The 15,890-nt window shown below is 43.5% G+C and overlaps 1 protein-coding gene across 13 annotated transcripts in view; it reads right to left on the bottom strand.

Moving 5' to 3' along the window:
* Positions 1-331: 331 nt before the first annotated feature.
* The window catches only part of Itpr1 (inositol 1,4,5-trisphosphate receptor type 1), a 325,637-nt gene continuing 310,078 nt past the window's right edge, over positions 332-15,890 (bottom strand). For all 13 annotated transcript variants that reach the window (XM_028773069.1, XM_028773070.1, XM_028773072.1 and 10 more), the window contains 2 exons: positions 9,267-9,428; positions 332-1,661 (listed from right to left, as the gene is read on the bottom strand). In XM_028773069.1, the coding sequence (XP_028628902.1) occupies positions 1,575-1,661; positions 9,267-9,428 (249 nt within the window). In that variant the 3' untranslated portion in view covers positions 332-1,574. The remainder of the gene's footprint in view (positions 1,662-9,266; positions 9,429-15,890) is intronic.

Genomic DNA, 15,890 nt, shown 5'->3' with positions numbered 1-15,890 from the left:
TTCAATCTGGGAAATGTCAACTTAAAGGTCCCCACACTAAACAGAGCACCTTATCATGTCAGGTGCCTTTGACAGCCTGGTGCCACCCAGTCACTGAGGAGAATAAACTCTGTATGAAGTCCCCTCTGATATTTGTTTTACTGATTTCCCTTGGAATATAAACAGTTGTTTATTTTCTAAAGTCAGGACAGCACTTCCTGAATTAATCTGGCAACCAAATCCGTTTTTAACTGTAGCTTAACTCAGCCCCAATGGGGAGTAAAGTCTGACACTAGAATTGCTCTCAAGCCACACAGAAATGTCAAATGAAAGCCAACAGCCAGTCGCCACATAGTATTCTGCATCATTTATTAAATATTTTTAGGTATGCATTTACAAACTTGACTTGCTTCGGAACTCTGCTTACGGTTCGTCTTTTAAACTTTTGTGCAGAGATGGTCTAGTAAAACAAGGCAACAGGTAGAAAATACTTCCTGTTATACTTTGCACCCATCCAGAAAAGAAATCATGTGATAAAGAAATAAAACCCAAACGTGGCTCTTTCAGAAGAACAGCATTGTCAGTGTTCAGTTATGCACCCTAAGGGGACAGCTCCTATTCTGTCTTACATGGATGTATATATGTATATATGCATAATAACTTCTTACCTACTGCATCATGTTGGTTCAGATGAAGAAAATCTAGAAACCATCAGCTAACTCATTTTTCTATACTGTGACATCAAAATTCACCCGGGAGATGACACTGAGTGGTCAGCAATATGCTGTTATTCCAAACGTCATGTAAAAAGTTCCCTTTAAAAAATGAATTCATCGACTCCTTTCCAGCTAAAGTGTGAGCCTCTAACATGGCTCTCTTAAAGAAACACTTTAAATGATTAATTTTGAAGCTTAAAATTACCCTTGAAACTAAAGTTGCTTTTCTCAAAATGAATGCTGTTTGAATGGATCACAGACCTGGAGTTATCACTAGGATACAGGGGCACTAATGCCATTAGCAACGAGAAACAGCATCACCATAGGATAATTACAAGGTACAAAATTGCCCAGGGGCCAGAAACTCGCTATTCATATAATTTTGGCAGCAGCAGCATCATTTGATATTTAACCATTTATTACATGAGTATTAACATATCAGCTTCAAAGATGTGCACTCCCTTAGGACACTCAGGAGTTACAAAGTTATGGTGATTGCATAATTTGTATTGCACAGTTTTATAAAAAACATAAATACTGGCTAATCTAGTTTTAAATACAAAATACATGTCATATACTTTTAAATCTATAATCTGGTTCAAGTGCAAATCAGGTACTTTCTGTAGTCCTTCCAAAAAAGGCATTTTTAATATTTTTGGCAGGAGTGACAAGTCACCATGCCAACAGAGCTAATTACAATACGAAAGTCCAAACCTCTGAGAATAGCAATCATATACATACAATACAAAACCGAGTATTTACAAATGTACTAAGCTTAAGCGCACATGTAATCTTAGTGGGCAAATCAGAACCAATGAGCCATATCCACGCCGACAATAATTTAAAAAGGGTTGAGTAGAGTCCCTTTGTCTCATTTGCTTAGGCAGGCTGTTGTGGGTTGACATTCATGTGAGGAGGATGTCCTAGAAGGCCGATTCTTTGTTTCTGCTTCCTCTGTTCTGTCATCTGGAAAGTTAAAAAGTTTCATCATTACACTCAGACACTTCCTGTGCGTCAGGTCACACACTGAACCATAGATTTACCTCTGTGGTTATGGGTTATACTGAAACCCACTTTCTACAAATAGTGTACTGTCACACACACACACACACACACACACACAGCTTCTACAAGGGCATCTTCCTTCGCAGATAGGGAATTCTGTGGCCTCATCATGCAGGGTGACATTCAGAAGTACTGCTTGCTACTTGTTTCGTAGAGAAACAAAAGACAGATGAAGCATAGCTTCTAGATCATTTCCAAATCCATTTCCAAGTGATGTAGAGACTCACTGGAAAATGGCAGCTCGCTATGATTATGTTATGTCACATTGTCCGGGAAACAGTGTTTTTAGAATCCTTGGGTCTGAGACTGTCCACATTCTTCAAGGGATCTTGGGTTCCTCTGCTCAGTGATTCTGCGAGGTCAGAAAAAAGTTACCTGGTTCTTCTAGCAAAGATGATGGGACCTTACTTCTGCAAGGTGCAGGGTAACTGGTAACTAAAGGCTATATAAACAGCACTCAGGCCACCAGTGCTGTGAACAGACACTGGATTTTGGGTCGTATCAGGAGAGAGCATTTCTCAGTGTGGGTCCCCATGAAAAAGTACACTCACAGCCCGGAACAAGAGGTTGGTTTTCTTCTGGCTGCTGGGCTGAGTTCTCATTTTGGGTTTCTAGCTCTCTCCTGGGTATTTTACAACTCAGTTCTCTGCAATAAGAGTTTTCTCAGCATTCTCAGGACTACTTCTGAACCTTGAGGCTCACAAGTTAACTAAGAGACTATATGAATACATTAGATGAAGTTATGTGCAAATAGCATAAGGTTTAGGGTAGCACAGTAAAAACCTAAAGACTTCAAAGTCAGACAGCCAGTTAAGTCAGTGTAAAATGTTATTTAACTTCTGCCGCTTTGTGCATTAGTCCTTGTAATGAAGGTAATTCTCTCCTGGAGGGTAGAAAGCTCAGGACGTATGTAAATGAGAGCGGATGCAGATGTCTAAGCACAGTGTCCCATCCAGGATGCCTACGTTTCAGTTCTCACCTGAACTGATTGCTGGACAATACCTAGCACAATGACTTTGGCTCACGTTTAAAGTGGTTGTATTTTGTTTTCTCAAAGCGGAACACTTTACTGTTTAAACCAAGAGATACTACTTTTATGCTCAAATGGAAATGCTTTCTTTATTATAATTTAGACAAAAAGATGAACAAAGAATGAACACCTCCACTTGGAAGTTTCAAATGAAGGTTTTTGTAAGGAACTGAATGAAGATATTCTAGCCAGCCTCCAAAGTTTACGTTCACAAGTTCATCTGAGGAAGATGTTCAGATGGCACATGGAATACACTCATTGTTAGGTTAACATGTCAGTTACACGCTCATCTGAATGGTTGACAGTTCAGATAGGGTAGCTCAGGCAGTTCATATAGGTTGCTCACATCAACTGCTGCCTAGACAGGCAATCTTATGAGGGAAGCCATTCATAGCTTGATAATCTCAAGTATTTAAATGGGTTTAGAAATCTTGGCATACTCACCCTCTATGAAAGGGTACTTTCCTAAAATGTCCATAGGGGGCTGCTAAGACCCTGCAGCTCAAAGCTGGCCCATAGAACCTTCTCTGTAATGCTTTCAGTAACTGCTGGTACTAGAGAGAACCTTTGTTATACACTGGCCACCTCTCTGCTCAGTAAGTCACTCTAGCTTTGTCTTAAACTCACAACCTGTAAGGTTTCTGCCTTTTAACAAGTGAGTCTCCCTCCCTCATGGTCCTGGTTTTCCTTTCCATTTGTTTCTTTAAAGCTTATTGGCAAATCATCTTCCCTCCCTCATAAACCAATAAGGTCCATAGTGCTGTAGGTTAGTGGTGAATTCTTTTTTTTTTTTTTTTTTTTGGTTTTTCGAGACAGGGTTTCTCTGTATAGCCCTGGCTGTCCTGGAACTCACTCTGTAGACCAGGCTGGCCTCGAACTCAGAAATCCGCCTGCCTCTGCCTCCCAAGTGCTGGGATTAAAGGCGTGCGCCACCACCGCCCGGCTTAGTGGTGAATTCTTAATGCCTAACCATGTCAAGTACCCAACTCAGACCTATCTGACTTTGTTTCCATAGAATGGTCTATAAATGGTTCAGCACCATAACCACCCAGAAAAAAACATTAAAATATAGACAAAGGGGGACCACAAACAGAATCTAATATATTAGGTCTGCTGTGGAGGCCTAGAAATATGTATTTCTAATGAATTCCGGAGTGTTGAAGATGTTGTTGGCTTGTTTTTGAAGAGCTGGGCATGTACATTTTGAGCATGTTTTCATGTGTTTCTGTTTCCTTTTTCTTACATGAAGACATGTCTTAGAGAAGATTCTCTGCAGCTGAGAATGCAGTAGCAGACTGTTTGATTGTGCGCTCTGCATTAACTTTGGCCTCTTAAGATAGGAGGAAGCCATAACCCTTCCATTGGAAGAATTGGCTATCAGAAACAACTACAAGGGAGTTAAAGGGGGGGAAAACAAAAACAAAAGCCATAAAGCAGCTAAGGAGTAAATCTGACTTAAAAGGAACAAAGGCCAATGGTCTTGGACACTTAGCTTAGCTGTTCTACCATCTTGGCTGTCTATCCAGACTTTTCGCAATACAGCCCACTGGTTATCTTACTGCAAGGCATCAATCACTATGTGTTCCCATCACCTTGTCAGGAAATAATGTCCTAATCTCACATAGTGTACTCACGGGACATCCAAAGCAAAACTGACTACTGATAAAAGTCTCCATCAAATTTATACTTAAGTAACTGAGTTACGTAAAACATCCTTGTTGTAGAACCAAGGTTTTAGAATCTCCACTAAGGTAGTTGAAACAGTGCTGTGCTATACAAATGCAGAAACCACCTTGAACATCTCTGTGCTGCCTTTTGCCCCTAGTCAATATAAATATAGATATAAATCAGACAGAAGCAATGTCACAAAGACCTTGCACTAGAACCCAGCACAGGTGATCAGACCCAGCAAAAGCTGGCACTGGGCAAAGGCTCACCGCTTGTGCACAGGTACCTTAGTCTGGCTCACAACAGATCTTAATACTCTCTGAAAACCTTCTGGTTACACATGGAGAAACATCCTGGTTACTGAGATTCAAGACAGCAAAGTCTAGTGACCAGAATTCCTTCCCATGGTTCTGTAGAGAAGTCAGACTTAAATGATGAGCTTAGAAGTAAAAACAAAACAATAACCAAAACCACAAAAATAAAAAACCTGAAACAAACCCCGAACACAGCATCTGATAAATATAAAATATTAGTATTGCTCAGACCCTTAGAGGTGCCCCTCCCCCTGAATATATTAAATCCTATCTCACTGAAAAATGCTTTCTCAGACTCTGAACCACACATGGACAACCCTGAGATGGTCTTGGGGCAATGGCTGCAGTCTTTCCCTTAAGCTGGCTGTGAGGAACTCATCACTCCTCTTTGTCCATTCCCACAGAAACCAGTTCAGACCTCTGTAGCATACTGTGCTAAAGTGGAATTCATCTCACTGTTAAGTCCTGGTGGGGAGACAGCTAGTTCTAGAAGGCAGATGTCACCTGAGTGTAAGTCTTGGTGGGGAGACAGCTAGTTCTAGAAGGCAGATGTCACCTGAGTGTAAGTCTTGGTGGGGAGACAGCTAGCTCTAGAAGGCCCTCTTTGCCCCTTTTCCCTGGTATTGAGTGCTGTGTGTGGCAGATGCGTGGCTCCTGTGTTGGTGGAGTGAGGAGTCCGGTTAACCCAGATGTGCAGCCATTCCTTGAGCGTGCCATGCACGGTCATGCATTTGCTCATGCTGCTTCCTTTCCGGGAAGGCCCCTACTATAGTTCTCTGCCAGCCCAGAAGCCACTTCCTTGTGGGATTCAGATGCTACACTCCTTTCTCACTCAAAGTCACTATTGGGCCAGCTTCCTCTGTGTTCCATAGAGATCCATTCACTCCTTCTATGTTTCTTGCTAAACATGGAGCCCTAGAAGGCAGACATCTTGGCTCTCTTTCATGAAAAAGGCAACATGCTAATATAATTGAGATGTTCAGGCACTTCTTACATTCCTAGCATAACAGGTAAGGGGTGCTGTCCTTTAGGAAGCCAGTCACATTTTCAAGAAAATTAACCTTTTGCTTAGTATTTGCTCTTTTTCATTATGAAGGAAACATGCAAAAAAATAAATTTATGAAGTTCTTACATTAGTCTTCTTCCTTGGAATAAGGATGTAAGAGAATCACATTTAGTATTCAGAATCTCTTGGGAGGGGAAACTTGGAGATGAGATGCATCATTTAGTACTTAGAATAGCAATCGTAAGCAACCATTCTCAGTGGAATGAACACCTGACGCCACTAATCACGTTTTCACTAATATCCTCACAAGGACACCTCCCCTAGTTGGTAGTTTAGAAAAACAACACCCAGAGACCTCAAGTACAGCAAGGAGTGAAACCTAAAGTCATTCACACTTAAATGACTATTGCTCCATTGCTGGTTCTGGGTCAGAACATGTGCAGAATAGCTAAGGGATGAAGCAATATTTTGGATTTCCCAGTGAATGGCCGTCTTTCATGGCTGTAGTAAAAATGTCTGTGACAGAGTTTCTTGTTCCTGAATCATTTGTGGGGCTTTTAGGTTTTAATCCGTCTCGTTGCCTTTTGTGGGCAGGAATCCTTGCAATCACCAAAACCAGATCTGTAACATGCCACTACACATCCTGATACACAACAGCTTAAAAATGCTTAAAATTCTCTTAACACCAAACTCAGTAACATTCGAACCTAGTCACGTTAGTTCGGAGATGATGCAAAGGTTTGTTAAGACAACTCATTTAAGGACTCAATTTCTACCTGCTTTTGAATGAAACAACCCTTTCCTGCCCCCAGAGCAAGTGTGGTTTGGTTTTTGTCCTCCCTGTATTTCTTAGCATGTTGAAACTTCAGCAGTTCAATCCTGGTACAGGAACTTCAGAATGTGCTATGGCTTTCCCATGCTTCTTTGTAGCCTAGAACACTTTCCAAGAAAAAAATAGTTTCATTTTCAGAATCCCTCAGAGGCTTTCTAAAGAGCAGTTCCAACTGCCAACCTGAAAACTGGGGGAAAAAAATGAAAGAAAGGGTGGGAATCGAATGGCTGAAACCACCCACGATCTAAGGTGACTTCACTACTCTTAATCTATGGTTAGCCAAGTGTAGCTCAATAGAATAGCTCTACCCTGGCCTGAGTTTACAAAAGCTGTGTACAGCTGTGGATCCTCAGTTCCATGAAATGGTAAGGTTCTCCTTTTAGGCAAAGAAGGAAGGAAGGAAGGAAGGAAGGGAGGGAGGGAGGGAGGGAGGGAGGGAGGGAGGGAGGGAGGGAGGAAAGAAAGAAAGAAAGAGGGAGAAAGAAAATTTAAGAAGGCAAACTGAATACAGAACAGAACAAACAACTCAACAAACCTACTCAACACATCAAAGCAGGCCAAAACTGGGGGACTAGGGCTTCACTCCCTCCTGCTGTGATGTGCAGTGGGATATGTTTCCTAGGAGCCTGCTGTGCTCCTTGCCTTCTTCATCAAGAAAACCAGGGAGCTGGTAGGATGGCCCATGGTTTCCTAAGTATCTTCCTACACCCACCATTCCTGCTGTATTTTCTCAGGTCAACTCATATTAAGGTTAAGGTTCACTGGTCTGTGAAATGGGGCTCCCGGCAGCTATGTGAGCCACTGGGAGACAGACTTAGCACTTTTTTCAAAAGAATCTGAAGGGAAGGGCTGCTTTGATTTTACCCTCACAAAAAACTCAAAAACTTAATAGTTTAGTTTCCAATGTATTTTAAGAAACTTTGGGCTGGAGAGATGGCTCAGTGGTTAAGAGTACTGACTGCTCTTCCAGAGGTCCTGAGTTCAATTCCCAGCAACTACATGGTGGCTCACAACCATCTGCAATGGGGTCTGATGCCCTCTTCTGGTGTGTCTGAAGAGAGCAATGGTGAATAAATAAATCTTGAAAATAAGAATTAAAAAAAAAAAAAGAAAGAAACTCTTCGGTAAACTGGAGACACCCAACTGTTCCTATCACTAGAGCTTGCCCCCACAGAACTGGGAAGGATGATAATGATAAATGCTCATCAGGAACTCAGATGAGGGACACTGTTGAGCTAAGAGGCCTAAGCAGTAGTAGTTCTGATACCCTGGGCATGAAGTGGAGGTGAACGCTCTGAAAAATGGCACCAGCATCATGGGTAACACCTGGGTTTAAGTGTCTTAGATCAGAGTCCAAGAATTATTTTCTGTACCTAATTTAAAACATCTAATTGGACTGAGATTCTTGATGCCACAGCTATCTCAGACAGAAGAGAAAAGCGTGCTAGGCTGTGAAGTTCACCAGCCTCTCAGGGGTTAGAGGGACAGAGGCAGACTCAGCCATTGATGTATTCATGAGTCAGCTCAGTCCTGTGAAGCACCCGTTTAAAGTCTCATAGCAGGATGGGCAGTTACTAAGCAAAGCGATCTAGCTAGATCTTCCTCAGTTTTCTTACTTAGGTTACTGCTCATCTTAGGTGGTTGCCAAGCTCTGGGCTGCAGAGGGCTCTCATCGATAAGACCTTTTCTCATTGGTCTTTTATTATTTGTATCTTAGTGTATTTGAAAGGAAAGAACTTGAGCCCAAATGGTGTCTTAGGGCACAGATGAGCAAAATTCAGCTGGAAAAGAAATATAATTGAAAGCAGAATTATTAAAAATGCTCTTTCAACTGTCTCTGAGAAGTGTTTATTGCAGGCCAGCTTTTCTCTAGTTTTGAAGAGCATAAAAGTAATAAGTCACCTGTGTGTACACCTTGCTACTTACCTCCAGGGCAGGCTTGTCCAGTACCTACTGCTGTGTCTATGGTGCCCATTAAAACGCCTTCAGAACCATATGATGCTGAGCTGTACTGTTAGTATGTGGCTATCCCTGTGAAGCTGTTCCCCATCCCTGGGTCAAGTCCTTGACCCAAAGTGGCCCCTATCACTATCCAGCCGTCCAGTGACTGCTGTGTTCTTAAGGCATCAGAGGTCTGTGTGTGGAGGACAAGAAGCGAGGTCTCGTGGAAATCTGTCACCTCTTTCCAACTTCCTTCAAGGGGTAGGGGGCTATGTTTCTGAGAGGACTAGAAAGGCTCCTCAAAACTTGCAGTTTCTCTCAGGTGGTAGAGTTTTAAAACACTAGGTGAACACAGGGCTAAGAAGCTAAGGCAGAACTAAAAGCACACACTCTCCCATCAGTGAGTCAAGTCCCAAAGGGTACAGCTTTATGTATCGAGTTGTTTTTGTTGCCCAGTGGGTCACTCAAGTAGTCTGCATATTAAGATCACACCCTTAATAGCGCAGAAACGGTGACATATCCACACCAAGGGTAAGGGCAGCCAAAGCAGTGAGTGTAAGGGGAGGAGTCTGCCTTCTGACCCCCAGCTCCCTCCATGGAGGGGAGATGGTTTATCACTGTAGCATGACTGCTGCCTATCTTTCCATCAGAGTTGAGATGGGAGACGACAGTGAGTATGGGCTAGGGGGCTGGGCGAGGGGTTTTGGCCTTTTACCTGGTCCTTTAGTTCTGACAGCTGGCCAGAAAGATTGGTGACCAGCTTCATGGTGGACTCCAGCTTCTCCTGCAGGTTTCTCAGCTCGTTCTGTTCCCCTTCAGAATCGCTGCTGACCAGGGACATGGCTCTCATCCTGGGGAACCAATCAAGGTTTCTTTCCTAGGATTCACAATGGGAAACAGAGGGAGTTACTTCTAAGGGTGGAAACAAAAAGAACCATCTTTTCACATCATCCTCCCACGGCTGGCCTCAGAATCTTCCTCGTTTGCCCTCCATGGTTTCGTTTTTTGAAACAGGTTTCATCATGTACTACCGACTGGCCCAAAAGTATGTAGATCAGGCTGGCCTTGAACTCACAGAGGTCTCTGGCTGCCTCTGACTCACAAATATTGAGATTAAAGGTGTACACTACTACGCTTGGCGCACTTAATTATTTTGAGAAAAGGATTCTTAAACATGTGAGCTTTCCAACTTGGCTAGACTCGCTGGCCAGCAAATCCCAGGGATCTCCACTTCCCTGGGAGTCCAGGTATGTGGTCACATTGTCTGACTTCCTATGTGGATTCTGGGGATCCAAACACAGGTCCTCATGACTGTGCAGCAAGCACTTTACTGACTGAGCCATCTCCCTAGCCTAGAGAAGCTGAAACTACACAGTGGAACTCTTAATTCCTAGAAGAGGAAACTGCTGTAAAATTGAATGTAAGGGGAAAGTAGGCTTCCAATTTAAGCTCCTAACTGAACAGTGGACACTGCCACTTCAGCCTGAGTCTTTATTACTATATCTTATCTTTGCCAAATTACAAAACTGACAAGCCTTGTTTCAGATTGGGGCAAAACACACATAACCAACTTTAGTAATTTTTAAGTTACAACTCAGGAGCACTGAATACATTCACAAGGCTGCATGGCCTACACCAGAATATTTCATTTTACCCAACTGAAACCCCGCCCCCTTTACATGCCCCTGATGTTACCATCTATTCTCTGTCTGAGGCTTTGACCACTGTAGGTACTTTATACTGTGCTGTATTTAAAAGAAATTTTAAGTGGGTGGGGTGGGGGGGACCTGTATTAAGTTCCCACCTGTTCTGGCATTTTAAAGGACATGTGTGAATTTGCTTGGTTGGGCAAAGGGATTGTTAATGGACTGAAGATGAGGCGGGGGCTCCTCAATCCATTTCCAGTTTGTGAGCCTGTGGAAGGTATCCTGGTGCTCCTTCCTGCCTTCAGTGGTCGACAGATGCTGCCCACTGTACAAGGCAGGGGGATTCGGCCACATGCCCCACCTAGCTCCAGCCTTTTGATGTCTCAGCCTATATGTGTGAACGGTCTTTCTCACCTCTAGTTAGCAGGATGGGACTTTTCCTTCTCTCACCTTACTTCCTTCTTCCCATGATGCCTCCCCTCCTGAACAGCATGCTTCATACTCAGGTTCTGAACAGAGGGGCAGGACTGCATAGAGATACAGGGGCACTGACTCATTCTGGACCTAGCCAGTATCTTCTCACCTGGACCACTTTGATCTTATCAGTACACACTGCACACTTTTCAGGTCACCCCTCTAGGCAGGGACAATGTACTACTGTTGCTTTGATCTACTGCAGGTTCTCAGCATTTCTCTGGAGTCTGTATCTTTTCTGATAAAGACTAGTTTTGTCTTTGTGAACCATATGGTCTTTGCTCTAACCTCTGTTGCCCCCTTCAAGATATCCACAGGCATTATGTAAAAGAAGAGATGCAGCTGTGTGCCAATAAAACATTATTTACAAGTGCCGGTGGCTCACTGGATTTGGGCTGTGGATTAGTGTTGGCCAACGTATGTTGTTTATAAGAGCAGTGTCAGTATCTTCAGATACTTGAGAGACCCAAGTCTAGATATATCAGTTGAGATCATTAAACTGTCTTCAGTTAAGGTGAGCTTTCAGGAGAAGCCACACAAGGACCTGGTGCAAAATAAAGAAGACAAGCCATGTACCAACATCTTTGTGTGTGTGTGTGTGTGTGTGTGTGTGTGTGTCTTGGTGGAGGAAGGGGTCATGATCTCATATATCCCAAGCTGGCCTCAAACTCACTGAGTAGTTAAGTTGACCTTGAACTCATGACTCTCCTGCCTCTAACTCTTGACTGTTGGAATTATAGTTATGTACTGCCATGTCCACTTCTGTGGCTCTGGGCAAGCATTCTACCAATTGAGCTACATCCCCAGCTCAAATCACAATGTAAAACACTAGGGGAGTCCAGGAACTCATTCCTAGGAGCTCACCACTCTTTAAGGTGAGAGGCTGGAACCACCTCTATGGAGTGACTAGACTAAAGATGATAGTCAGTGTTTGTGGGAGGATGGAGGGAGCCTTCATGGACTCTACTCATATGAGCTTAAATAGTTAAATACGAGCTGCTTACAATGTTTCTTTTCTGCTGAAAGAAAAACATGGCAGTGTCTACCCTGCTATATCACATGATAAACATTTATACTACCAAACATTCATTTTAGTCAATTTCTCAACAGAGTAACAGGCAAAAGACTAGCCCATAAAACACCCCAATTCAAAGCCACTAGCCAAAACTCCAAAGTCTTTCTCTGCCTGAAATCTGTTATCTAAGGAACAGCTTCAGTGACCTGCAGCTGCTGAGACTCTACAGGCCTGTGTCAGTCATTCAGACACATAACTCCATGTTCCCACTAAGGAAGCATCTCAGTTCAAGGAATGCAATGCTGAGGGAGAAAAGAATGCTGTATTTCAGAAGACAGAAGCATGTGGCTGCTGGGTAGTGAGTTTTCTTTCATGGTAAACTAGATTCTGTAAGGGGTCAGGTACTGAGGACTGGCTGGCAAAGTCATATACCCAAATCCATGGAGGGATCTCAGAGGCCAACTTACCCATCAAAAGCCCCAGATTGTGAGTCTCACTATTTTAAGTTTTATAGAATGACCCACAGAAGGAGAACAAAGACCCCAAATCTTACTGTCATTGTCAAGCTCTAACAATACGCCATCAGCTGGGATGTGGTAGGAGTTCTAGATCCCACCAGCACAGATGTGACCAACTGCAGTTCTGACTTGGGTATAGGAGACAAGACTAAAGCCCATTTTAAAATAAGATCTTAGGAATTAATTTGTATTTACAAATTGTATATTATTGTAGAGGAATATATAGGTGGGCATCTTATAGTTATTTGAGCTCAAGTGTGTGTAAGCAGGAAAGCACTTTAAAAGTTAACAAAATCAACATATACTATAGGAAACCTTATTTCACATGTGTGGCACTGAGGACGGTACAGTGGCCACACAGATATAATCACTGCATCTGGGTCCTGGGACCTCTTTAGAAGTAGATATGTTTGCTTTGGACACATAAGTAGGAAGCAGGTCTTCCATCTCCAGGTGCCTGCCATGGAAACGAGGAGAGTAGGTGTTAGGTAAGAAAGAGGAGGCTGTGCTGAATCACATGAGCAGTAGAGAAGAACATTAAAGACAGAATCAACTCCTAGTGGCCAGCTGGCGAGCATCCTCTGCACAGGAGGTCTAAAGGAGGCCAACACCAGGCTCTGAAGGGAGCAAGCATGAGGATGTCTTCAACAGAGCAGGACCCAGGTGTACTGGACCACCAGTGTGGCTGGAGATGGAGGTGAGGGCAGACAGGCAAGGTAGCTTGGACTGTGTAGCTGTGCAGTGGCCCAAGGAAGGGTCTGGAATAGGGAGAGAGATAGGAGCTAAGTGTGAGTCAGGAAATGAAAGAAAAAGAAAGGAGATGCAAGCGAAGAAAGCCCACCTTACTAGGTGTGGGACATGCATAGTGAGTAGCCATAGGCTCCTTTGCGATTATTACTGCTCTGCAAAGAGATGCCCCAAGGCCAAACTGGTAGTCAACTCCCCTAAGGTCAGGCTCTCTAATGCCCCATGTTCTCATCTGCTTAGAAAACCCTTTACAAAAGGAGAAGACAGATTTCCAAAGAGTCCATGTCAGTGAAATCTTTACAAGATCCCAGAAGATCCATGGATGGGTGTGTACACAGCTTTGAATTTAGGAATGGTAACACATGGACCAACAATGGCAGATCACATTGAGACTGTGCTATGTGCTATGGTGAATTCCCACCTCCTTCCGCAGCACGTGTGACGCCCACCCCCCACCCCGCCCCAGTTCCAGCAGTGACTGTAGGAAGGTCTTTGAACACATGCAAAATGTACACACTTCTTCCACCCAAGAGTCCTTGGCTGAACTCTTTCTTTTTTTCCCTTGCTCTATACATGGGACATCTGTGACTCTGAGATATGAAGACCCTGCTCAAGGAGTCCATAAAGCCATCCACAGAGATAATGTATCTTTAAACCATAGTAAACTGAAAGAGTGCTGTGGACCACTCTTTGAAACTTAGCTAGCATTCACCACAACAATCAAAGGCCATGTGTTCTAACCCTGGGATAACCCTTTGTTCTCTAGTTCTTAGGAGATCTTCCATGAAAAGGAAGGAAGAGGATTTTTCTGGGCTATGACCCCTTCCATGCCCTCTTAAGTTTGTAATGTGAAACTGGGGTAGGAGGAACCCCACTAAAATCCTAAGGCATAGAAGACAAGCTTCCTGGAGCAGAATCTAAGTTCTGTGCTGAAATAATAGATCCTTAAATGTGAGAACCTTGGTATCGCCAGTATTTTAATGAATCACCTGGCTGTTAGGTCAAATCTCCAGTTACAAGGTACTTAAAATTAATTAGGAATTCTAGTCAAACTCTTCTCTCCGTTTCCAGGTGGTTTTTGCGTGTGGCTCAATAGGCTAAGCTCCTGCTGGTCTGGGTTCCTCATCAAAGGGCTCCAACCTACATGGAGAATCAATCTGATGTTCAGAATACTGCAATACAATGAAGGTGTGAGTGTGTGAATGTGAATCATGTCATTACTAGCTTATCATCCACAAGTTATGTCACCCATGAGCCTAGCCACCAGTGAAGGCCTAGACATCTATGTTTGCAGACTCTTGCCCTGAAGTCTACTCAGGATCAAAAGTGTGCCACTGTCTTGCATTTTTGGGAAAGCCATCCTTGACCATGATATTCTGTCTCTAAATGAGTTCACAGTGTGGGGAATGTGTGTGGTTGTGTGTGTGGGGAAGGGCATCACATGGCATCTGCCACTCTGGGTCTGCTCTATCCCTCTTTGTCTTTCCTCACTCGGCTTGCTGCTGGCATCTCACATGCCAATGCTATGAGGCACCGTCTGCCCTGGTCCTCCCACAATCCAGTCAGGCACTTCCCATCCTTGCAAATACTTCCTCTGTCAGAGCACACAGACTAACTGAAGCCACAGCCGGAAGCAGGCTAACCACAAGTGCTAAAGTTCTGGTTAATTCTTTTCTAGGTAAGGTTGGAAAAGTCCCTGCAAAGGCAAACACTCAAGTTTTAGACACGGGGGTGGAACTGACCAGCCACTTCAACATGTCCTTGATTGGAAAGAGGAGTGTGTGTATGTGTGTGTGTGTGTGGGGGGAGTTAGGGGGGTTGGGAACAGAGCCAGGGAGAGGGAGAGCAGAAGCAGAGGTAAGGGAGGATGGATGGACTGTGTTGCCAATGCTAAGAGGCAGGTGTTTTTTCCTTCCCAGGTTCAAGTGAGGGTGCTGTTTGCAGAAAGACTGCAGAGAATCCATGTTCCTCAGAGGGAACCTGCTCAGGTAGAGAATTGTTTACTGCCTAAAAAAGTGAAGCTTACTTACCAAACCCTTTGTTCTTTTATAGCAAGATTACAACATGAGGACTTGGGGGTGGGGTGAAGGGTAAAACATATGGGTCATGGAAGAGAAGACAAGTTCTAGAAAATGGAAGTGCTCCCAAGTAACCCTTCTGGGAAGATTCTAGATGTCAAGACTTTATGTTTTCAACTCAGATAGTAGCTGCAACATTATGTCTTCGAGCACATTAGAAACAGAGAGGCCAGGAAATACACTGGAGTTCAGTCTTCAATTCCTCAGAATGCTTACAGGAAGAGGGAGATGGAAGGTAAGACTTAATTTTGCCAAAGCAGACATGTAGGGTGCCCAGCAAACTTGGAATCAACTGTGCCTTTGGTGAGCAAGGCTAGATTGTTTACACTGGGGGAGAAAGTAAGCACTCTTTAGAGTGCATTTCCTCTTTATGCTCTGTGACTTTCAAATTTATACATTAAAAACCCCTAGAAAGTATATTCAACTTGGTAAAATCAGTGGATAGCACAGGCTCAGAAGGGAGGGGCATATGAGGTCCAGAGCCTTTTAGGGCAGTGAAGCTAGTCTGTGTGATTCTGTAATTACAAACCACACATTTGTCAGAAAACACTGGATGAATATCAAACACCAAGAGCAATCCTACCAACACAGACTGTGACTCTCACAACAGTGTCACAGGATCTGTGTGTCTGCTGCTGCTGATCTATCTGTCCCTAGCTACCGCTATATCCTCAGTAATGCACAGTTTTAACAGGATTAAGTGGAGAGAAGAAAGAAGGAAGGGGAGAAAGGAAAGGGAGGAGGTGAGAATCGATACATGGGAAGATGCACTTCCTGCTCCATTTCTCTGTAAGGCTAAAATTGCTCAAAAAAAAAAAAGTTTAGTAACTGGAAAAAGAAAATAAAGATCTTCTACTTGGA

The sequence above is a fragment of the Grammomys surdaster genome, unplaced genomic scaffold, assembly GCF_004785775.1.
Source record: "Grammomys surdaster isolate TR1022 unplaced genomic scaffold, NIH_TR_1.0 220, whole genome shotgun sequence".
In the NCBI taxonomy this organism is placed as follows: domain Eukaryota; kingdom Metazoa; phylum Chordata; class Mammalia; order Rodentia; family Muridae; genus Grammomys; species Grammomys surdaster.
The sequence above is the reverse complement of the archived record's forward strand: the minus strand, read 5'-3'. Positions and strand labels throughout refer to the sequence as shown.